This window comes from Pongo abelii, chromosome 5 (assembly GCF_028885655.2).
Source record: "Pongo abelii isolate AG06213 chromosome 5, NHGRI_mPonAbe1-v2.0_pri, whole genome shotgun sequence".
NCBI lineage: Eukaryota > Metazoa > Chordata > Mammalia > Primates > Hominidae > Pongo > Pongo abelii.
In genome coordinates, this window is record NC_071990.2 from 165,473,918 (window position 1) to 165,499,474 (window position 25,557).

General features: G+C 35.4%; 1 protein-coding gene across 8 annotated transcripts in view; it reads left to right on the top strand.

Annotated features, from left to right (window-relative positions):
- QKI (QKI, KH domain containing RNA binding) overlaps positions 1 to 25,557 on the top strand; it is a 165,553-nt gene that overhangs the window by 109,203 nt on the left and 30,793 nt on the right. For all 8 annotated transcript variants that reach the window (XM_054558421.2, XM_002817559.6, XM_054558422.2 and 5 more), the window contains exon 4: positions 14,198 to 14,341. In XM_054558421.2, coding sequence (XP_054414396.1) covers positions 14,198 to 14,341 — 144 coding nt within the window. The remainder of the gene's footprint in view (positions 1 to 14,197; positions 14,342 to 25,557) is intronic.

Here is a 25,557-nt window from a genome sequence, read left to right on the forward strand (position 1 = left end):
TTATTTAATATACTCTGCTGCATTAACTATCACTTTTTATAGTTTTGCTAATCAAATTATGATGAAGGGTTATGAGAAATATATCACTTTTTATAGTTCTCTTGTTAGCCAAATTTTAATAAAAGATTGGAAGAAAAGTCTAGGATTATTACGGGTTTTGGATGACAGAGGTGGTGTAAGTGTAGGAGAAATGTATGCCTAGAGGACCTAAAGTCACCTAGTTTTTCTAATGACATAAAATTACCCTTGGTTTTTTTCTGCTGAGAAGAATGGGTGTGTGAAATACACGTTAACACTTTGGAATTTAAGTGAAGAAAGAACTCCATTTAATACACTAAGCATTTGCACCATCTAGTATTATATTTTTAATCTGCATCAGACATTATGTCATCCGAATATCAGCCCATGAGTATGGAGGTGTGCTCTTCTTAGTAGTTATACCTGCTGCCACCTGACTGTGCACAAGGAGCACCAGTGGGAATCGCTGGGATGTGTTGTAGGTACCTGTCTATATATTTTTCAGTTGAAATTAGAAGGATAATCTTTCAGATATTTAAATGTGTTAAACCTTAAATGTAACAAATATTTTAGATAAACATATATAGACTATTAACATTGTGTTTGATACACTCTTATTACTCTAATCTTAATTCTAGAACTTTCAAAGGTTGAAAGTCATTACCAAGAAAAAAATCAACGACATCACAAATAATTTGGGGCAGGCACTTAGATATATATTTTTTTGAGACAGAGTCTCACTCTGTCGCCCAGGCTGGAGTGCAGTGGCACGATCTCGGCTCGCTGCAACCTCTGCCTCCTGGGTTCAAGCGATTCTCCTGCCTCAGCCTCCCGGGTAGCTGGGATTACAGGCGCATGCTACCATGCCCAGCTGATTTTTGTACTTTTAGTAGACAGGGTTTCACCATGTTGGCCAGGCTGGTCTTGAACTCCTGACCTCAAGTAATTTGCCCACCTCAGCCTCCCGAAGTGCTGGGATTACAGGTGTGAGCCACCATGCCAGGCCTGTATTTTTTAACCCAGAGGGATCATTGATTAATTGCTAATTTATTTTTTTACTCTGGCTTTGATTTTAAGGCTTCTTAATTGAGGAAGCAGGATGTGCTTATGCTTGATTATGTTAATATAATGACAGAAAGGACATCCTGCAGTGGAATTAAGGGGAATCCCTGTTAGCTGAAAAGCCATCTTTTAAGGAAGATACAGGAAAGAACAGGGATAGGAGTTACATAGTAAAAGTGTTAAGTATTATGAGCTAGTCACTGTCTTCAACATACTTTCTTTAATCCTTGCAACCTTGTAACCTTTACAGATGAGAAAATAAGATTTCAAAAAATAGTTAACATTTTGTCATATAACATTGATCAGTCAACCCTCATATGTGCTTTTATATAACACAGTGAACTTTGGTGTCACTCCCTCAACTGCAAATAGTTATAGTCTGTAGGCTCCTTGAGAGCTTGCATGTCTGTTCACTTGCCTGTCATAAACCTTGTTCACTCACAGGGTGTAGTAGAAACTCAATTATTATTTATGTATTTATTAAATAAATAAATGAATACTTGAGTGAGTTGCTGAAGATTACGGGGCACTGAAATAAGACTGGCATTTGAGTCTGTGTTCTTTCCCCCACTCTCTATTCTACCCTTGTCTGGTTTTTTAGGGGGTGTGGAGTGTGGGGAGAGGCCTTTTTGTGCGTTTGTTTCTGAGTAACCAGTTCTTTTCATTTTGTCTCTATTCTCCAGTGAGCAAATGAAAATTCAGGGTTTGGAGCAAACTTTTAACGTTCCGGTTATCAGTCAGCAAATATGAGTACTGGATAAGTGTTTAGCACTGTGGTAAGCCCCATGGAATTATAAATTATGTGCCTATTTCCTTGCCGAGGATCTCAAAGTTCATTTATGCCAACATAGCTCTTCCATACACACATAAATACGTATTCCTGGACATTGTCATAAGCTGGAGTCATTATTCTACACAGTTGTGTTTTTCTCACTTCTTTTCAGTGATGTATGCACGATTACACGAAGACAGCTGTGAATTAATGTTTGGGGAGTACGAACAGTACAGATATCCACAGTGCCGTTAGGTTGAATAGGACGTCGCAACCTACCAACTACAAATAATGGAACTCCTGTTAGTCTTGTATCTTAACATTCCAAGGATGAAACACTTTTTATAACGTAATGAGCTATGTGCTGTTGTTCTCTTACATTTTGGAAATCCTAATATGTAACATTAGGCTGTGATCTTTTGCTTGATGAGGAAGTAAGGCAGACTGTATGTGGATCCTTCAGCATAATTCTTACTTTGCTTGTGGTTGTAGATCATGGGACTCTGGTTCAGTTCTTTAGTTTTGTGTTTTTCATTTTAATTTCACAGAAGGTAGGTAAAATACTCTCTTTCAGTATTGCCTGACTGAGTTTTTAAAATAAATCTTGAATTTTTCAGGTATTTATTTTCCCTAACTAATGTAGAAAAATACACATGTAGAATGCACGAGAAAGCACCATATGGCTTAGGAGCTTAGTAATCATGTAATCAGTATATTTTATGTTACTTGCTATTTTCAGTTTATAATCTAGAAATTTAATAATAAATGTCTCTTAAGTGCTTACTATATGCAAAACATTTTGGTGGATATTTTAGGGAAGTGGTTTATTATAAGAAGGACAGTTTAGCATTTGTTTAATAAATGCATAATTACAGAAACCATGGATTCTATAGTTCCTTTTAAATGAGTTTGTTGCATGTTAATTATGATAGTATGCATATATGTTGAGAAACTAGTATATTTGTATTTGACATGATTTCATATGTAGAATTCAGAGCTACTTTGTTTATACATATATGAGACAATACAGAAGTTAATATTTTAAAAACTGATGAAAATATCATAAAAGATGTGCAGGTTCAGATCTGTGCAGGGCAGAAGGGAAATAGAAAGCTACTGGTTATGTACCAAACTTTTCTTTTTAAATGCCTTGTGAATAATACAAAAAATTAAAAGGAGCAGTCTTTGCTTTCTAGAGCTTACCATTATGTACACTGGAATATTAAAGTATGATCTTAAGTATCATTTTAGAGCCATAAGATTCGATGGAAGCAAAGCGGGGCTTAGGGAGAATGAATTTGGATAGAGTAGGGTAGTAGAAAACAGTTAAGAATAGTTAGTATTTGAACTCATTCTTCAATTTCATCAAGTTTTTATAAATTCCCTTTACTATTTGTTGTCCATTTTGTGTACTGCTTGTGACATACTAATAGTCACGGTTTATCCCACTTTCCAGAAAACTGTACCGATCCTCCTTTATGTGTCATTTCTAATCCAAACCCTTCATGGAGGGCAGGGTTAGTGCTTTGATCAGCTGAGCTCTCTCGCAGTCTGAAACCCCAAAGATTACAGTTGTGTCTTTATTAAGCTTTTTCTTAAAAAGTGTATTTAAAAATAATTTTATTTTCATATAATGGTTAATATATTTTATTAACTAAGTTGGTTAGAAAATAAATTATCTTAAGCTACTCTTTATTCTGAAAGTACATTTCCAATTTTATTTTTCTAAATTATAACCGCTAGTCATGTCATTTTATTTGTTGTTCAGTCATCCCTTCCCAGTATCTGTTTAATTTTCTTTTTTTATTTTTTGAGACGGAGTTTCGTTTCGCTCTTGTTGCCCAGGCTGGAGTGCAGTGGCGTGATCTCGGCTCACCACAACCTCCACCTCCCAGGTTCAAGCGATTCTCCTGCCTCAGCCTCCCTAGTAGCTGGGATTACAGAAATGTGCCACCACGCCCGGCTAATTTTGTATTTTTAGTAGAGACGGGGTTTCTCCATGTTGGTCAGGCTGGTCTCGAACTCCTGACCTCAGGTGATCTACCCGCCCCAGCCTCCCAAAGTGCTGGAATTACAGGCATGAACCACCACACCCAGCCTTCTGTTTAATTTTCTACAATCATCTATTCTAGATTCTAGCCTGTCCATACCATAGTTACATTATGGTAATATTAATTTCAGAGCTCTTAAATGATGGGTACTCGTCCATGTGCTATCCGAACACTAACATTTAAAACTCGTAGCTCTGAGATGTAAGTACTATCTTTATCTCTCTTTTGTAGATGAGGAAACTGAGGCATAGATAAATTCAAGCATTTTGCCTAACATTAAACAGCTATTAAGTGGTTAGTAAGTGTGGTATCATAAATTCCTTAGAGTATCAGAAAATATTAAACATTTGCATTTAAAAAATCTTATTATGAAACAATTGTTTTGTTTTGAATCTCTGGGATTTATACCTAAGTAGAATTCCCTCTGAAAAATGGAGCATTTGCACAGTGAACCGTGTGCTGCCACTCTCAACATCAGTACATGAACCTGTTACTGACCTTTGCTTGAGACAGGCTATATCTGGATTTTTCAAAACATCTTGTTTTTTTTTTTTCCTTCTCTCTCTCTCTCTCTCCCTCTCTCCCTCCCTCCCTCCCTCCCTCCCTCCCTCCTCTGTTCTCTGTCTCCTCTCTCTTCTCTCTTTTCCCTCTCTTCCCTTCCTTCCTTTCTTGACGGAGTCTTGTTCTTGTCGCCCAGGCTGGAGTGCAGCGGCACAATCTTGGCTCACTGCAGCCTCTGCCTCCTGAATTCAAGCAGTTCTCCTGCCTCAGCCTCCTGAGTACCTGGGATTACAGGCGCCTGCCACCATGCCTGGCTAATTTTTGTATTTTTAGTAGAGATGGGGTTTCACCGTGTGGGCCAGGCTGGTCTCAAACTCCTGACCGCGTGATCCTCCCCGCTCCCCGCCTCGGCCACCCAAAGTGCTGGGATTACAGGCGTGATCCACTACGCCCGGCCATCTTGTTTCTTTTTATTGTTTTCAATGAAATAATTGTAATCTTGATTATGTTGGCTTTTAAGTATTGTATTTAGTCTTTCTTCTTAATAGGTAGTTGTCAGGTCTTCAAAGGCAGACGAGTGTCATCTGAAGTCAGTTTAACTGAGTACATTGAGTCAGGTTTCTGCCCATTAGTTTATCTCATTTTTAAATGAGAAATAGATGGTTATAATAATGCCTACCTCTAAGCTTATTAAAAGGATTAAGTTATTTTACGAATATCAAGTGCTGAGTGTAAAGCCATGTATTTTTTTTTGTTTGTTTTAGTTGATATTGACCACACTAACTTTATTTTTGTGTCTCATGCTGTGCTCTAAGGAGCACTTACTAGAAAGTCTGTGCTGAAGGATATGGAGATGAGTCTGATTCCATACTTCTTGAAACTTTTTAGGAATCATACATACCAGACTGATTATGTCAAAAGAAAAAATAGTAGAATGGAAGTATTCAGGGAACATCCTGTCTGGGAGGACCTGGAAGGGGTAAATTTGATTGACAGATGATTATTGAAACTTTTGATGATTTAGGAAGGAAAATGGGTATAGGTAGAAATGTCTTTTATTTATGTATTTTTCCCCTGGTATACTATCAGTAAATATTCAATTGAGTATTTTAAAACATCACATTCTAAAACAATTATTTCATTTTTCTGTGCCTTGAATTGTGTATCTTAGATGATGGTGAGAATAACACCCAGTGTACAAAATCTCACATATGAATTAGTGAAAGGATTCTTTTAATGCTGTGAGGACATATTTTGTGCTTCAGTGGGCAGTAACTAATTTTATATGGGTGCTTGTTAGCAAAAGGAGCTCAGCCCAAAGTTTCTATTTTAAAAGGATTTCCCAACAATCATTTATTTCTATCATCACTATTTTTGTTAAATATTAGCCAGCTTTAAAGTTGTTGGGAAATAACAAATCACTTGATGATTTTTGTCTTTTTATGGGAAACTTTTTGTACATATTTAATTCACTTTTCTCAGCCTTAACTATATTTCATCAAGATCATATTCAGCTTTTCAACTGAGCTAGTTCAGAATTGTTTTTGCATGCTAAATGCAGCTCATATCTAGAGAAATCTCACTCATTTTGGTCATCGTGGGGCCAGAATAGTATTTGGCTAGTACTGGGGTTATATAAATTTAGTTTAGACATAAAGTAATTAGCAAATTAATGGAATTAACGTATGAAAATTGGAAGACATACCTGGCAGTCAATAAGTACTGTGTCTGTAGGAGATAGATGTTACACTCCTGTTGTTTTTAACTTGGAAATTATTTGGCAAAAAACAATAAAAGTTATTTGAATTTAGCAACTTGTTCCTTTGAGCTTAATTTAATAAGTGTTTGTTGAATGCCTGCTGAATGACTTCCTAGATGATGATTTCGACGGACTGAGTATAAAATTATCCTAATCTTCATATTTTATTAAAAAGTAATTTGCTTTGAAAGTGTAGTTTTTGTTGGACTCACATTCAAGTTTTTAAAAGTTTTTGAGGTCTGCTTTTATAACTGAGTCAGTGAGGAATTAAATTGTGTGAAATCTACTTTATGCTCAGTTTCTGAATGAACATTTCTTAAACTAATCTAAGATTATATGTACAACTGGAGATGGTAATATGTCTAAGCTTTAATATTTGTCTTAAAATGTATATATTCACAATACGCCTGTTATTGGAACCTTGGTTTTCGTCAGTATGTAACACTTTTGAATTCTGTTTGGAGGGGTTTTGGCGTATGAACTTTCACATTAAGAGCACAGTAGGAGCAGAAGTCTTGTGCTCATTTGCTTGACTACAAATGCATAATTAAAAGAGTCTGTCAGCAGGGGTGGGACAATCAATATGCTCTAATGCTTCATGTTATAGAATCCCTTTGTTGTTCAAACAGATATTGTAATTAGAGCATACTTTTAAACTTCATAGGACAGTGATTTATAAAGTTTTTCAAAAATCCAAAACAAAAGTAGTTTCTCAGATGTTGAAATTATTTTTTTACTTTGTAGTTTTACATCACTGTATACAGTGGCTTAAAAAATGAAATGGAAGTTATTTTATTGAAAAGTAGTAAAATTTAGTTATAAACAATGGTGTTAATTAGTCCTAACTTAGTAATAATGTTGGAAATACTCATTGTATATTAACATCTAATTTTAGTTTTAACAGCCTCACCTATTTGAAACTTTAAAGACTAGAGGAATTTTATGTAAGTGAAATAGCTACAGATTTATCCTTTTTGTATATATGTATCATTGTAATTTGATAGGTGAGTCTCATTTAGGGAGAAAGCGTTTTTCTCCCTAGGTGCAAGAGATCTGTTATACCAGATGTTTTTCTCCCAGTTCTTGACATTATTCTGGATGTGACTTACTCAGAAATTCATTTATGGAGAAAGAATACTTGGCATGAAGTTAGGAGATAGGACAAATATAGAAAGACAAACCCAAATCTACTAAATAATCTCATCTACCCCTTTATCTGCCTTCAAAGTCCCCGCCAGCTCTAAAATTCTGTGAGGACAAGATGTGCTTAGAATTCTACACAAAAATATTTAAAGGTAAAAAGGTAAAGTAAAAAATTCTAGAGATTCCACTATTCTGTGTTCTGTTTCTGGTTTTTCACTATTTTATGATGCTGTTTTAGGTCAATTTCTCATGTAGGTGATCTGTTGTGCTAGGAATTAGTTGTTGAGGGTGCATGCTGTAAAGTTGCTCTGGCTAGGTATGGTAGCTTGGTGGTACAACACTTACTGCCTGACTTGACTAAATCATGTTAAATGTTGGTAAGACCGATGGTCCCATGTTCATGTAACTTACGAGGATTGAATGAGGTGATGTATTTATATTGCTTAGCATTGTCCTTGGCAAGCAGTGTTTGATAAAAGCTTAGTTGCCATCATCATTTTCATTTTTAAGTTTGCTTATCACCACCTAAGTCTAATTTATCTCACCATAGTATACTTGTCAAGAATATAGACCATAATAAAGAATCATTAATAATTGTGACTATCTGCTCTGCCATCAAGTGTGAATGAATTATAAAGTTGCTTAGTATGTTACTGTATTTTAATTTGCTGTATAAATAGAGCTATTTTCCATTTCCTTGGAACCTCTCTTGTTATTGCACCCTACCTTAAAAGATGGAAGGTTAGTGGTTTTGAGCTCTGAACATATTTATACATATAGTATTTATATGTAATTTGCCTTTGCTGTCGCTTTGCTGTTATATTGAGATAGAAGTTTAGTCTTGCAGTTTTAAAAAATACTTTTGACCCATCCTGTCTCCTGTTCTTCTGATACATCAAAACAAGGTAGCATTGAGGTTTTAGAGTAAAAGATAAGCAGACTTTGATGGGTTGTGAAAACCAGACCTCGTAAGAGTTATTGTAGAAAATCTAGGAGAATTGACTAGAAGTAAGAGGACAAGAAATGGAGTAAATATTGTCATGTACACCTGGTAACTAAGGAGAAAGAAAGAAGCAGTCCCAGAAACCAAGATACATGAGCAAAGGTGAATATATGAAGGATTAGCTAAACAGACACAATAATCATTAGTACAGCAGAGCACTATGGGAAAGCTGCAGCATATTCATGCTCAGTTTGATATTTGATTTTAATGATGCTCTTCAATCATAAAAGTTCAATTATTCAATTCAGTAAATACTTGTTTGGAGCCAGATATGTGTAAAATCAATGTGTACATACTGTCAAGAGTATGAAAATCAGTGAGATGATTCTGATGTTCAACTTGGAGCAAACTTTCTAATAGCTAGAAAAAGACAATGCACAGATAACTAAGTTACTATATAATACAGAAAAAAAAGAAGTAAAAGAAATACTAAAGAAAGGGAAAGAAGGCATTCTAGACGTAGGCGATAGCTTCCATAAACTTATGGGTATCAAAATCCATGTTTGGGGAATGGCCAGTAATACAGAATGGAGTAAATCTGAGCCTATCGTGGGAAGTGAATGAACACGGCACTTCAAATTAGTGTGGATAGATGTGAATGGGTGCATGTGCAGCAGCCAGTCTCTGTCAAAGCACAAGTAAGCCATGACTGTGTTTCAGAGATTTCCTACAAAGCCTCAAATTCTAAAAATCCACGCTGATTCAGAAAATTCATTCAGGATGAGTAATAGCTGAGACATTAATTGTGGACAGATTTGAAGCAGGGAGGTATGAACACCAGTTTGGACATGTGGAGTTCAGGCTGCGTTAGAGATTGAAGTATACATTTCTAGTTGGCAGTTGAATTTGGAGGTCTAGAAATCAGGGGGCAGTACTGTGCTGGAAAATGTAAATTTGGGATTATATTGATGTAAAACTGTGTTCTTCTATATTGCTGAAGATTTAGTGGCACATATATTATGAAATGATATTGCATTTGGTAACTGTAAAACAGACATTATAGTAGTCATGAGCTATTTTTTTCCACATCAGTATCTCAGCTATTAACCCCTGAAAGACTGTTTGAAACATAATTGTAAAAAGAAACGAATGCCTCATAGAACACAGTTTCTAATAAATACAGCATTTTTGGTGTGTGTCCATATCGTCATCCCTCCTGTCTGCTTATTTCAACCTTTTGTTTGTCCTGATTTATTTATTAAAGTGAGAAAATGGGTTTTGCGAGTGGATTCTTACTATGGATATTTTGAGTTCAGAAGTAACCATCCTATAATTGTATCTATACTTACTTTATGACTAAAAGAGGACCTTTTGGGGTGTGTTTTATTGATTTCTCTATAAAATTTGCCAGTCCCAGATTGCCTTTATAATCTGCTTAAGAAACAGAATGAGATCACAGGGAGAAATAATATTTGTATTAAATAATTACTAAGCTGCAAACTCGCTGAAGGAATTTACTTTAACTCTTCTTGAGCTGGAATGGACTACAGTAGAATGTGGCTTCTGCGTAGCATGACCTCAAAGCCTTTTTTTGTGTGACATTTGATATGCACATGGATGAAAGATTTTCTGAGGCCTGATGTGGAAAACGGGTTGGTTGGTCTCTTTCTTCACACTGCACCCCCTCCAAAACACTAAAAGAGGTGCTTTTAGTGTTTACTTTCAGTTGCTTCATTGTTTGATTTTGAAGTGTCCGCTTCATTTATTCCTTGTGGTGAAAATGTAGTGGGTCGTTTTCATCTGGAAGCTCAGATCCCTCAGTTTTGCGAAAAATGTATAACATTGATGATTTTTCTCTCTCTGCTTTCTTTGTCTTTATATTGGTAGTTGGACATCGTCATTTCAGTTTCTGAACCTCTTGGACTAGTCCTTTAATATTATACAGTTCTGCACCTTTTTTTTTTTTATCTCTGTCTTTTGCTACTTGGAGAGTTCCTCAGTTTGTCTTCCAACCTTCTATCAAGTTTTTCATCTGTGCTCTCATGTTTTTAGTTGCAGGAGTTTCTATTTGTATTCAGAATTTTTAAATAGAGCATTCTTTACTTGTTTCAGCATTGTAGCATCTTTTCTTAACTCTCTGAAGGGTCAGTTGTTCAAGTCTCCTGTCCCCAAGATGTGGGCCTGGGTTCCCTTGCTCTGCATGTGGAGCAGGGGAGATAGCCGGTCAGCCCAGCTGTCAGAGTGGAAGTTACCCTGTCAACTGTTCTCCTAATGCAGTTTGAGCAAGTGTTTTACTTCCTTTTGGAATCAGTTTCTGGTCTATTGCTGGGAATTAGGGAGTGCTTGATAGCTAGCCATTTGTGGACAGGGGATATGGGAAGTGAACTGCTTTTCAGTGAGAGTTCATCTAGTCCTGCAATCTCAGCCCCACCCTCACCCCTGTTTTCACTGCTGCCCATTTCGTCAGTATTTTGGGGGGGGATTGCAAGGTAATAAGTTTATTTCTTAACTAGAGTCAGCTAAATTTTAAGTTAACCATCTGCTTTCTAGATTCTTAATTTTTAAATGGTTTCCTTTCCCATTTTCTTATTTCTTATGAGTTTGGACATTTTATTTATATATTTATAATAGACACAGGGTCTCACTGTTTCCCAGGCTGGCCTTGAACTCCTAGGCTCAAGCAGTCCTCCTGCCTCAGCCCCCAAAGTGCTGGGATTACAGGCATGAGCCACCGTGCCCAGCTGAGTTTGTACATTTTAAACTCTGCAGTGTTTAGAATTTTTGGTGGGACTGTAAGTACATGATTCCATTAATTTCTCCATCTTTGAAAATTTTTGCTCCTTCAATTGTTTTTAAAAGTGTAAGCAAAAATGTTTATTTTGAAGCAAACAGGGTAGATGTTGCTTTCTCCTATTTTTATATTTTTAATTATCATTTAAGTTGTTGAATTGGTAAGAGTATGCATTGGCCAAGGTGTTCTACACCTTAAAAATGTATGCTTGCAATAAAGCAAAATGGCGAATAATACTGCAACTTTGTTTCTATCATGAAAATAATTATTCCTTTTAAATTCTCTGGCTTTTCTCCATGTATAAAGGTTTCTGTGGCAAGTCAAATTTTAGTTTTTATTCTTAAGCTTTTCTCAAATATATTTTATTATAAATGTTCCTCAGTTTTCGTTGTATTATTATCTATATGCATTAGTGTTTGATACACACACATAGAGCTTTTAATGTCTTTGTCTATTTATGATAACATCTGTATCACTTCTAGATTGGTTTGAGTGAATTGATTGGGGGGTGGTCTCATGTATTGCATTTTTCTTGCTGCTTTGCATGCCCGTTAATTTCTAATTGTATGCCAGACTTTTACCTTGTTGGGTGGATATTTTTATATTCCTATAAATATCTTTGAGCTTTGTCCTGGGACACAGTTAAGTTAGTTGGAAATAATTTGAGGCATTTGGTCTTACTTTTAAAATGTATTTAATTGTACTGGAACAGTGCTTAGATTAGTTTTAGTTTTTTCCTACCACTGAGGCAAGACCTTTCTGTGTCCCTTACCCGTGGGGAATCATTCAAGTCTTTCAGTCTTGTTCTTTTCTAGAGCCAGGCACTTTGACCTGGAATCGTTTTGGGTGGTTCCTTCCCTGGCCTCTGGAATTTCCTCTCAAGTATGCAACAATCAGTGTTCAGCTGAATATTTGAGTGGCAGCTCTCCCAGGACTCTGTGAGCTCTGGCTGCCTCGGTTTCCCTGGACTCTTGCTTAGTGTCCTCATGGAGTTGTCTGGAGACTCTCAAGCCAGTGAGTGGGGGCAGTCATAGGCTCACCTCAGTTGTTCCCAACTCTGCGTCATTTGTCCTTAGTTGTCTGATGTCTAGTGGCTTGAAACGTGTTGATATGTTTTGCCAGTTTTTTGGTTGTTTCAGCAGGAAGGTGAATCTGGTTCCTGTTACTGTATCTTGCCTGGAAGCAGAAGTCCCTCATATATATGCGTTTAGTCAAATAGGTGCACTTTTAGGCCCACCAAATAATACCAGACTAGTAGCTTTTGTAGGTCTCTCTCAAAAAAAAAAAAAAAGGATAAATAAAAAATACAAATTTTGGTGAGAAAATACTATTAGCATTCTTGAACATAACAATTGAAATCTGGATAACAAAACTAATTTTTCTTGCCACAGTTAGAGATATTAATACACATTTTATTTCTTGCCATACAGATAACCCTGAGGTTTCCAGTTTCTTGATTCATTGACTCCTTGGTTTCCCACTTAGTTTGCATGGTGTACCCTAGTCAAAAAAATATTTCAGAGTTCTGTTTATTAAATATTTACTCTACAAACAACTTAATTAGTATGTATATTAAAAACAGTGAATTGAAACAGACTATACATTTTATTTGTAAATAACCACATTTTTACTAATAGCATTTGTATTTTCTTGGGTGCTGTTCAAATTCTCAAACTCTGGAATCAGATTTTTATACTGCCACCCTCTTTTCTTGTTCCACATTGATTTTTGTATGCATTTGATTTTTATTACAGCAACTGCTAACAACCTAGCTTTGTAAAGATATGACATCATCAAAAAGAATGTAATGTGACCTTATGTTGAAACAGTCAGGTATTCTGAGCTGGTGGTTCACACAGTGTTGGACAGATGGTACCCCTGTAAAATGCTGTGCTGACTCAGAGTTCACTCTTTGGAAATACATAGATGGCCCAGCTTAGGATTGTGTCTGACTTTTATTATTTTTTTTCCTGTATCCCCTTACAATATGTGGATGCATTTTCATCCTAAAGATGTGTTAGTTAAAAATAAAGCAGAAGCATTTACTGTTAAAATTTATTTTTAGGCTTATTGGCTAAGCTCAATCATGTGAATTGTTGCAGAAAGCAGTTTTATTATGCCTGCTTTATTTTCTTTTACTGGAATCTAACAATTAGGTAAATAGTAACTTCTAAAATAAAGGTCCAACAACAGCAGATATTTATTGTTTGTCTGTGGTACCTTGCTCTGTGCCAGGTGCATTTATATATACCATTTATATACTACTTATATTCTTATTTTATTTAAAAACACTTTCTCTAAAACTTAAAACAGGGATTCTGAAATTATGGCCAACTCTACTTAACCTCCCTGTAGCTTGACCAGGTTTTCAACATGGGGATATTTCTTACTAGAAGACATTAAGGAAATGAAATATAGATATTCTCTATGAAACTAGTATTTATGACTTGATATAATTAAAGAGTAGCCTTACAGTTAATTTTAAGGTATGGTCTGATGGGAATGTAGATAAAACTATTTTCGTAATTACTGCATGAAATACTTAAAACAAGTGGTAGTCATCTTACACGGTAACATCTATATGCAAAATACCTTTTCTAATGCTGAATACAACTAATGTCATTAAAAGCAGTTGTAATGAAGTGGAAAGGTCACTGAATTAGAGAATGAAAACTTTGATTCAGCTCCTAAATTGACAGCCTGTTAGCTGTGTGACATTGAGAAGTGACCCCCTTAACCTTGATGACCTTCTGTTTACTCATAAGTAAAATGCAGAAATAATGACATGTTTCTCAAAGTGTTTTTCATGGTAATGTAAGGACAGTATCAGATGTATGTTGTATGATACTACATACATGATGATGATGTATGCTCCTAGTGCATAGGAGCACGCTCGGGGCTGATCTTTAGCATCTGGTTCTGTGCCTGGTAGATAGTAAGTGCTCAACAAATACTTGTTGAATTAATTATCATTTGACCCAGTAGTCTCACATTCAATCAAGCTTTGAGGACCCAGAAAAATAATTCAAAGACTTGTGCCATCATAGCAAAATAATGCAAAGATAGCTGAAATAATTGACAAAAGGTTAGTATTACGAAAGATGTACTCTCTCTTTAAAGAGAATAATTTTAATCATGTACTCTGTAAATTTTTTAGGAGGAACAAAATAGAGGCAAGCCCAATTGGGAGCATCTAAATGAAGATTTACATGTACTTATCACTGTGGAAGATGCTCAGAACAGAGCAGAAATCAAATTGAAGAGAGCAGTTGAAGAAGTGAAGAAATTATTGGTACCTGCAGTAAGTAATAATTTCCAGACCTTAGATTTGGGCCTTGTCCTTTTTTGTCAGTTTATTTTAAATTATTGTAATGTTTATAAGGAATAGGTTATTGGTTGTTAGAAATTTTATTTAAGCATAAAATTAAAAACACCTGACTGATATTTCTAATATAATAAAAATGTAAAGTTCATATTTAGGAGTCCTTAGATAGACATTAAAAGGGGTTTTGGAGGGTGACATCTCATAAGAAATTATCCAGATGCTTTTGTGTTATCAGTTCTTCCTTCCCAGTTTCTCTTTCCCCATCTCTTCCGTCTGCCCCCCTTCCTTGGGTTGGCTCCTTATTGTTACTTAACCCTTTAATATTTTTAGAAATAATAATTGCACTACTCCCAGAGTATTATTATTTTTTTAACAGGAAATGAAAAATAAATTACTGGTTTTCTGGGCCATTAATTTTTTTTTTCTTATATTAGTAAAACTATATGGAAATGTGGACCCTAATTTGCTATTGGAAAAACTAGGGCTGGGCGCTGTGGCTCACGTCTGTAATCCCAGCACTTTGGGGGGCTGAGGCAGGTGGATCGCCTGAGGTCAGGAGTTCGAGCCCAGCCTGGCCAACGTGGTGAAACCCCATCTCTACTAAAAATGCAAAAAATTAGTCGGGCGTGATGGTAGGCACCTGTAATCCCAGCTACTTGGGAGGCTGAGGCATGAGAATCGCCTGAGCCTGGGAGGCAGAGGTTGCAGTGAGCTGAGATTGTGCCACTGTACTCCAGCCTGGGCGACAGAGTGAGACCCTGTCTCAAAAAAGAAAAGAAAAAACTAGGAATACTGTTAGTATTGTGTCCAACAAAAAGTATTGGCATTTACATAAATGAGTTATGGTACCTGCTGCTTTTTATTTCCCAGATAGCCTATTCTTTATTACCCTGATAGTTTATTCAACAAGTAAACTGACAAATCATAAACATTTCCCATTAACTTGATGAAATTAATTCCTTGGAATAAAAGAGTTCTGTGTAAATTCTGTTGATAGATTTTATTTTTTTTTAATGATCAGGTTAAATATAAACTAAAATCTGTATTTGTGTACTATTTATTAAACCATGGAATCTTTCTCATTTTCCTTAATTGTGTGGTATTGAAAAACTATAGAAAAGGAGATTTTTGAAAGTATACTGGGCAATTAGCATCATGATCAGAAAAAGTTATTTAACAATGACTTTTATTGCTTTAATAACATTTTCTTTTCTGTAGCTTACTTTATTGTAAGAATACAGTATATAACATATAAAACATGCAAAATATGTGTTGATCAACTGTGAGGCTTCCAGACAACAGTGGGCTATTAGTTACATTTTGGGAGAGTTGAAAGTTACACAAGAATTTTTGACGCAGTCTGTGTCCCTAACAACCTAACCCTCCCTTGTTGTTTGAGGATCAACTGGATATTGTTAGTATCTTTTAAATTTTCTATTTACCCAGTCACCTATAATCTCTTGTCTTGCTTACCATTTTTATTTCTAGTATTTAGCATAGAGCCCAGCACATAGCAATAACATAGTAAATTGAAAAATAAATGATTGAATCTTGTCATAAGGTAAAATCAGTTGCTTCATCTTCACTATAGAAATGCATAAAATAACTGAATTTTCCTGAAGCATCAAATGATTTGGGTTTTTACTTAAATAAATGTGGGAGACAGAATACATCGTATTTTTGAGAACTCACTTCCTGGTTTTTGAATCCCAGCTTTGTGACTTTTAACAGTCTTTATTTTCTCATCTATGAGATTGGAACATGGCCAAGCGTGGTGACTCATGCCTATAATCCCAGCACTTTGGGAGGCTGTGGTGGGAGGATCATTTGAGGTCAGGAGTTCTAGACCAGCCTGGGCAACATAGCGAGACCCCTTTATACAAAAAATTTAAAAAGTACCTGGGCCTGGTGGCACATGACTATAGTCCCAGCTACTTGGGAGGCTAATGTGGAAGGATCGCTGAGGCCAAGAAGTTGAGCTATATGATAGCACCACTGCACTGCAGCCTGGGTGACAGAATAAGACCCTGTCCCTTAGGGGGAAAAAAAAAGATTGGAGCATTATAAACCCCTATACTTCTTGTGAAGATTAAATGAGATGATACATGGAGAATACTTAGCATAATACCTAGCACATACATTCTCTATAAAAGTTTGTTGTTTCTATGTGATGTTGTCTAAGTAATACTGTTTTGCAATTGTATTCTTTACAAATGCTGATGATAAAATGAATGCATTAATTCAAGTTGGAGAAAATGTACAGAAATATTAGTTCCTTGCCAACTCACTTTTACTGTTTTTACAGAAGTTGCTTTGACTTCTATGAAAATGCAACATAAGGCTCATTAGTTTATCATTGCCTAAATATTTTCAAAGACAGATATTTTATCTTGAAATTTACCTTTAATAGTGAGGCTCATAATTTTGTATTGTTGACAGTTTGAATAGCAGATGCTCAGTTACCTTGTGGATTAACAGAAATTGCCGGTCTTTTGGTTTGGAATTCTCAGTTACGCTTTTCTTGTTCCTTCAGTATTCTGTTGGGTAGTTTAGACTTTCTAACTTGTTACCATGGTCCCGAAAAACACCAAGTTCAGTCAGGGTACTTCCTGTCTCTCTCAGATTTGCTTACCTTCCTTCATCCCCATTGCCTTTACTTACTTCAAACCATGCCTGTATCAGAACCCCACAACTGGTATTCCTTCTTCTGGGGCCTCTCAACCCCATCTTTACTTTGCAGTCTGTTGTTACCTTTCCCTGCTTAAAGATTTTTTAGCGGTTCCTTCTTACTCTGAGAAAAGAATACAAAACTCCTTAGCATGGCCTACAAGTTTCTTCATGATTTGCCGTAGCTTACCTTTCAGGTTTCCTTTTTTTAGTTTTTGCTGTACCTAAAGCACACACTCATATGTACACATCCTCCTCACCCTACCACAGATTGAGTTGTTCTGAATTTATTTGAATTTCTTAAACCTTCAGTCTTCTCACCTCTGGGCCTTGTAGTTCATTCAACAAATGTTAATTGAATGCCTGCTGTAGGTTAGACACTGTGACAGCTGTGGAGGATACACCAATAATAAATAAAAGCTGACCAGCAAAGTGCCTGCCATCCTGAAGTTTACCTTCTGATTGGGGTTAGATTACTGACAGTGAGGAAAACAAATATAGACAATATTCTCTTGTAACAAAGTGCTGCGAAGAAAAATAAAGCAGAATAAGGGAATAGAGAACTGGGATTAGGGAACTGCTATTTTATATGGGCTGGTTAGAGAAGGTGACATCTAAGAAAAAACCTTAGCGAAAAGTGCGGTGGCCCTGAGGCATGTTCAGAGAGTATCCAGGGGTCCAGTGAGGAGCTTAATGAGCAGGCTGAAGAGCATTAGGAGGTGAAGTTGGTGGGGACGGGAGGCACTGGCAGATCTAAGGCCTGTAGGCATGGTAAGGAGATTGGGTTTTAGTCCGAGATGAGAAGCTGTTTATTGGAGGAATTTAAGGAAAGGAGGGACAAAGTGTAATTTGTATTTCAAAGGATCATTCCAGCTGCTGGCCTGAGAATAGACTTTGAGGGCAGTGGGGAAAGCAGAGATACCAATAAGGAAGTCTTTGCAGTTTAAGTTAGAGATGAAAGTGATTTGGAGTAGTGTTGAAGGTGCTGAGAAGTAGTAAGATCATGGATTTTTTTGAAGGTAAAACTGATAGGAATTTTGACAGACTTGGTGTGATATGATACGTGATAACTTCAAGCAATTGGAGTTGTCATTTATTTACACTTTTACAAGAGCAGGTTTAGGAGGAAAGTCAAAAAATTGGATTTGGAAGTGTAAAAGTTGATAGCAAATGTTGAATGGGCATTTGGTTATAACAGGAATTAGGTGAGAAAGTGGAACCTAGAATATATAGAATTAAGAATTGTCATTAGATCAAAAGCTTTTTGAGCCATGAGACTGGATGTATCATCAAGAAATTGGATATAAGTATAGAAAAAAATTGAGGACTAAGCCTGGGATGCTTCACCATGTAACAGGAAGATAAGGAGGATCCAGCAAGGGAGAGCAAAGCGGGGAGCCCCTGGATTTGGAGGAGAGCTGTGAGCCAGTCCTGGAAGTCACGCTTAGACCTTTTAGGTAGGAACAGGAAATCATCAGCCATTGGATTTGGCACGTAGTGGTCATTGGTGACCTTGCCAGTCAATTTGTTTTTTTTGGAACAGTGGGGTTAAAAGTGTCGCTGGCATGGGTTCAAGAAAGAATGGCACAAGAGGAAAAAGAACCGGAATTTTTTCCCTGTTTAAGATTTTATTATGTTTATAAATAATCCTTCCAGTACTTTGGCCTCTCGGTTCTTTTATATTGCTTTACCTCCAGTGATCGTATATTCCACTCCACCTCAGTCATCTGGCCTCATGGTAGTTCCTTAGACCTTTTTATTACCCCTAAAGGCACCTTCCTAAATAGGCAGCGGCAGAATGTCCAGTGGTGAACATTTCCCTTCTCTTCAGTGGAAGAGATGCTGCATCAGTTTGGCGAGTTAATTAACTTGTGCATATATACTTGAAGGATAAGTCTCTTGAAGTAGAATTACTAGGTTAAAGGGTAAGTGCATTTTAAATTTTATTATTTTATTCATGTTAAAATTTCTAAGTTGCCTTCCAGAAAATTTGTACCGATTTACTGTCCTGCCAGTTTTGCACGAAAATGCCTATTTCTCAACACACTCAAACCCTGGATATTATCAAACTTTGATCTTTGCTTTTTCTAATAGGCTTTTTTTTTTTAAAGCCCTTTAATTTCAAAAAATGTGAGTAAAATCTCTTGGTTCTTATAACTATTTGTTATTTAGGTCAGTTTTTATATTAAGGAGCTTTATGATACCTATGTAACATGAGATACTTTTGTAACATAAGAACTTTATCTTTAATGTTCACATCTTGAACTTTTTTTTTTTAAATGAGAAATATTCCATTTACATTATCATATAAAGAATGAATAAGTTCTTTTTTTTGGAAAGATAGAGTACTTTTTTAGAAAGACAAAGAGTTTTGTGTATTTTAATCATTTTGTGCCCATTTTGTTAGGTGTTGTATAGCAAAAAACATCTAGTCCAGGCTTGAGGGTCCTAGCAGGGTGGGGAGTAGGGAGGGGAAGACTTTTTGCTTAATATAAACTTTAATAAGGAAATGTAATAAATATTTTGTATTTTTCCATCTGCTGAAAAGACTAATAAATCTGATTAAAGATTGTACTTCCCTCTCTTTGTGATGCAGTTCTAATTTTAAAAATAATTTTGAAGATTGTAATGTTTCGTCAGTTTGCATAACTTTACATGTAACTAAATGTTTAGTAAATCAGTTCAAATCTTTTCACTTCGTATTTGGGTTTCAAAACAATCTGGTAGACTTCTTTGTTTTTTACCAACAAGCGTGCAAACTCAGAGAAGCTTGAGCATTATAAGGGCAATTATACTTGTTTCTTTTCAGAGAACAGTTCAGTATTGTAATTATACTGCAAAAGTAATAAGGGTTTTGAGACAATCACACACCATTTATTAGTAGAATCAAATAATATTTTACCTGGAGAACATGTTTACTCTGAAAATGACACCAGTTTAGTTTCAGATGTTTCCTTGATTTTGATGATCAGTTTACTTTATTCCTTTTTGTTTCCTGGTGACAAAACATGAAATAACTAGGCAAGAGTTGTTTCTCGAGTTATACGTAGGTTTTTATCTAGTCTAAATTGGTTGACTTCAAATATCTACTTTTTTTTCTTCCTGATCCAATCTAGTTCTAGAGTTTTATCAATTTTATCAACCGTTTTCTAAGTATCAGCTTTTGGTTTTGTTGATTTTTCTCAATTTTTTTTTCTGTTTTATTGAAATCTGCTTTTACATCTTTATTCTACTAAGGTTTAATTTTACTTGGGGACATCTTAAAGGTAGTCAGTGATTTGAGACCTGTCTTTTGTACTTCTGAGACTTTTCTTTTAAGGATATACATTCCTCTCTGAGTAATGTTTTGGCTGTATCCAACAAATAATATTATGCTGTGTTTTCATTATCATTCAGTGCAAAAGTTTTTTCCAGTTTTCTTTGTAATTTCTTCTTTGATCTGTGTTTTATTTCCAAATGTTTCCAAATATTTGAGACTTTTCTGTTTATCATATTGTAGATTTCTTATTTGTTATGCTCAGTATGTATTTGATAAGATGGTAGTCTTTTTTAATCTAATAATAACTTTTTGCTAGCCCAGCATATGGTCTGTTTTGATGAATGTTTCACATACACTTAAAAGAATGTGAATTCTGCAGTAGTTGGGTGTATATTCTGTATTGTTTATAGATGAAGATAGTTGAAAACACTCAGATCTTCTCCTGTGTCTACCCTTTTTTTTTTTTCCTTTTCTCTAGTTTTGTCAGTTACTGAAAGAGGTGTGTAAAAATCTCCATTCATTCATTGTAAAGATATACACACCAGTGTGTTCCTGATGGCACTGAAAGGGCAAAAGAATTTGGTGTACACATGTACATGCATGCATATCTATGTATGTAATCCATCTATTATAGCTTATACAACCTGTATGAACATGGTTTGGCATCGTTCAAAAGTTTTAGTCTATTTCATTTCATATGGTAGTAACTTTTTCCTTCTTTTAATTTTGAGGTCTTTATTTTTTTCTCCCCAAATATCAGTTATTTCATGCAGCATGTTTTCTATAAAGATAGTACTAAACAGTATGGCCTACTTGCCTTAGAGAGACTTTGTAAAGGTAGTAATTATTTTAATTATGTGGACATGCAAGGCGCATACATGTTCCTTCTTCCTCTTTTTGCATTTTATGTGTTTAACCATGTATGGGCTGGTTACTTGCAACTGCATGTCATTTGCAAGTTCAATTTATGATCCCAAAAGGCACCATACCACCAGAGAGTACTTCTGTTCCCTCCCTACAAAATGTACCCTGTTTGCTAGTCATGATTTTGTCAATATAGGTTTTTATTTACAAGGAATAGTAGCCCCCCCAAAAAATGAAATTATATAACATTGCTAAAAAATAATATGTATAAAACTGTCTCTCCACACACGAGCACACATTATGGGAATGCTTCTCAGGTATCAGATACCATCCTTCCTCCTTCCATTAATCCTCATTCATCTAGTTGGAAAGTAATACATGATATTTCTTAGTCAAGACTTTATATGGATACATATTCTATGATCTTTTGTGATCTTCTCAGAAGAGACCTAAAAAACACAAGAATGGTGAAATTGGGGGAATATTATGCTGGATTATGCTGATATTAAGATTGAGAAAGTAGAGATGAGGGATCCTATATCTTGTTTTCACTATAATTTTCCCACAGTTTTAATAGGAAGTGGGGAGGTAAAAGGTTTCCATTGGGGAGATAGAATACTAAGCTTTAAAGGGCTAGACTGTAATACAGAAATTAAGTGATTTCAGGCAACTGAAGTTCATTGATGTTGTCTCATAAGTTAAAACAGACTTTGGCACACAATATGCCTGCAGACCTAGACGTTTCATAAAGTGTTGAAATAACAGGTCTTTTTCTTTATGGTGAGTAAAATTGTGTGTTTGTTTTCTCTGTATGTTTACTTTATAGGTATTTGAGAACTTGAATACAGATCAGTTTTTAACATATAGCTGATCTCTTTATATACATGGAGGTCAGTACTATAAAAGTAAATGATCTACTTTTATACATGACGACAAATTTCCACCTGCGGGTTTTGAAATTTAAAGTTGTCATCAGGAATATTATGACATTTGAAAATATTCATCAAGACAAAAGTAATTTTAATTCATTTTCAAAAAACACTACATGTTATAGAAATTTAGGATAATAGGCATCTGTCACAAAATGCGCTTCTTAAAAGTTTGCATTTTGTGTTCCCCAAAGGTTCTTTTCTGTCTGCCATATGCATTTAACTCATAATTAACTGAGTATTAATTATAACCGGAAAATATTAAGAGTTAATGAATGAGAAGGTAATAGACATCATGACCATAGAGATATGGTAATTTTATCTTTGATTTAGTTCTTTAACCAAATTGTTAATGAGTTGATGGTACTGCATTTATTTAGTCCTTGATCAAATATTGATCATTGAAATTTGTGGTATTGTTGGCCTCCTTTTCATTTTATTGGGAGAGAAGGAGAGGTATTAAAAGATATATTAAAAGACATCTAGAGGTAATGTACTGGCTCCTTGATAGAGCTGTAATGGGAAAGAACATCTCTCATGTAAAGGTGTTGTTACTGATTTCTACCTTGCAGAGCCATTTTAATCTGAATGGGAAATCTGTCTGGGGACTCAGAGTGTGGTAATTAGCAGTCTCTTCAGAGTGTCAGAGCAGAATTACCATTGTAATGCTTTAGCTGCAGGATAAAAGCATTGAATTTGGGACTGCCTGTCTGCCAACCTAAATGAGTTGCCATGGGAATTTTCAAATGTGAGAGGCGTTTACTTAAAGCATTTTGGCGGGTTTGAATAAACTCATAAATTATAGGTTTGAAAGAAGCCAGTCCTTGCTTTCTCTCATATAGGCAAAACTGTATAGAAGGCTGATAGCTTCTTTAAATTCTTACTGAGAATGAGTTGATCCGTGTTCCCATGCAGGCGATCAGCTTACCCAGGCTTGTTTTTCACTAAATATGGTGCAATAAAGCACATTTGAGGAAAGACATTTTGTTCCAAGTCTCTAGAGGAAAAAAGTGACAACTCTAGATATAAATTTCCCATCTTAATTTAACTATATTTTCAGATAATGCTATTATACTGATTCTTTGTTTTGCTTTAACAAACATTAAACAGATACTGACTTTAATATTACTCAGTGCATGTAATAAATACGTATTTTTATCTTCGTCATAGTTTTTCTCACAAAGTAAGAACATTTAAAGCCCTTTTGGAAAATAACTAAGATACTTCGGTTTATAAACTGGATTATTCAGGTTGCATGTAACTACAACCTGCATATACATGGGTTCCGCACCCGTGGATTCAACCAATGAGGAAATTCCACAGAGTTTCAAAGAGAGCAAAACTTAAATTTGCATCCTTCAAGCACTACATTGAATCCACATGAATGAAATGATATTTGGGCATTGCATTAGGTATTATAAGTAATCTAGAGATGATTTAAAGTAGACTGGAGCATGTGCGTAGGTTATATGCAAATACTATGCCATTTTATATCATGGACTTGAGCATTCATGGATTTTGGTATCTGTATATTTTGGTGTTCTGGAACCAGTTCCCCGCAGATAATGAGGGACAACTGTACTTTCAGAGAGAGCTTCAGCTCTCCCCTGTCTCTCAAAGGAGTTAAATTTTGGTGTAATGACTTTTTAGTGAGAAAATGTTCCTACAAATGTCTAAGGTGATGAACATCACTTACACTTCGTGTGCCCTCACCCATCCTCAAGATATCAGTAATAGTAGTTCTTACATTGGTGGTTTGTATCTGCCCTTCAGAAAAACACCCAAAGTACAATTTAAGCCAAAAATTTTGAGACTGTAAAATACTTTTAACAAAATAAAAATGGTCTTTTTGGAGGTCTTAACATTGTCAAGCCATTAGGGTACAGTTTCATTAAGCAAATAATAATTTGGTTGTTATTAACCCTAGTGGCCTGAAAATGTGGATGCGTCTTTCAAAAATGTTTCACCAGGGAAATGTGGGTATTTTGAGGGAGAGAACAGTTGTTCAATTCAGGTGAGAAAGAGTAAAATTTTTTAAGGTACAATACATTTTTTGTTTATATATTAATCTTTACTGGTCAGTATGTAATCACACATCAGTGTAATCTGATTAAAATCCTATAGCTCTAAGATAACTGTTGAACCATTAATAAAGCTTGAGTCGTGGACAGATAATGTCCTAAAATCTCATTTAAGTATAGAATACAAAGACCTGTGTAGTCCTTACCAGAGATCTCTGTAATTTCTGCAGAGCTCCTTGGAATCACAGCCATCACCTTTATGTGCTGTATGTAAGGTACTCTCATGGGTGTGTGCTGCTTTGGGAAAAATGACGGCGGAGAAAAGCACTGCAGAAATTTAAATGTGCTGATTTTCTTTCCTGTGAAGAGGGACAATTCTAAGTAAAATCCAGTTCTATATATCAGCGTCATAATTTTTATATTCTATCTCCATGTTTTAGGTGTGTGGCTTATTCTGCATAAGGACAACAGGCACGTTGTCCTAACTAGAATTTTCACAAATAATTAAAAGTACCATTTATTTGGGTGACAGTCCATACAGACAGATAAAGAAGTTTGCCAAGGTATAGGTTTTAAGACTTCCCTCAACATCATACCATAATTATCTAAATCATTGAGCAGCTATATAAAGCTTTGCTTACTGTCTGTCCAGCCGTAATGTTGCCTGGCAGTGACTCTGGCTCCTTAAACACAATAGAGGGCTTTTCCTTAAACTTGGATGTTTAGTTTGATCAGGCTCCTTGGTGATAAAAAATATGTCTTGTTTCTGGGAACTGAACAAGCTTTCCCAAACAGAGACTCTGTATGAATAACATCCTCCTCTTGATTCTTGTAAGGATTCATTGAGGAAGCACTTCTTTCAACACAAGGTTTTGTTCAGGTTGACAAAAGGTTTAGACATCTTGTAATTCTAAATTTTAGGCCTTGCAAATGTAAAAAAAAAAAAGGGACCCTGCGCATAGAATAATAGGGCCTAGGAAATATTTATTAAATTAAATATTTATCCCCTAGGAAATATTTTTGCATTTGTAAAGGAAGTCCTTTAACTTTGTATTCCATGCACCCCTCAGAATTTGCATGTTTAGTTTGCAACACTTTATAATTGCTTATACCTGTTAATTTAAATATTAATGTAAACTATTATTTTATAATTAATATAAATATATAATTGTATATTTTATATAATTATATAAAATATTTATGTCCCATAAACTTCTCATTGGTTGGGATAATGCATTTTAGTGTTTGGGGTTTTTTAAAATTTCTTTATTAAATGTATGATATTCTACACAGATACCGTAAAATTAATTTCAATACATATTTTTTAGTAATTATCATTTATTAGAAAAATAGGCGAGTGATTTCTCAGTGTATTTTCTTTAGTTCAATTATTTTCATACATCCCTTTAATTTGTTTGCATGCCCTTCTGATGGTGGGTAAGTAGCATCATG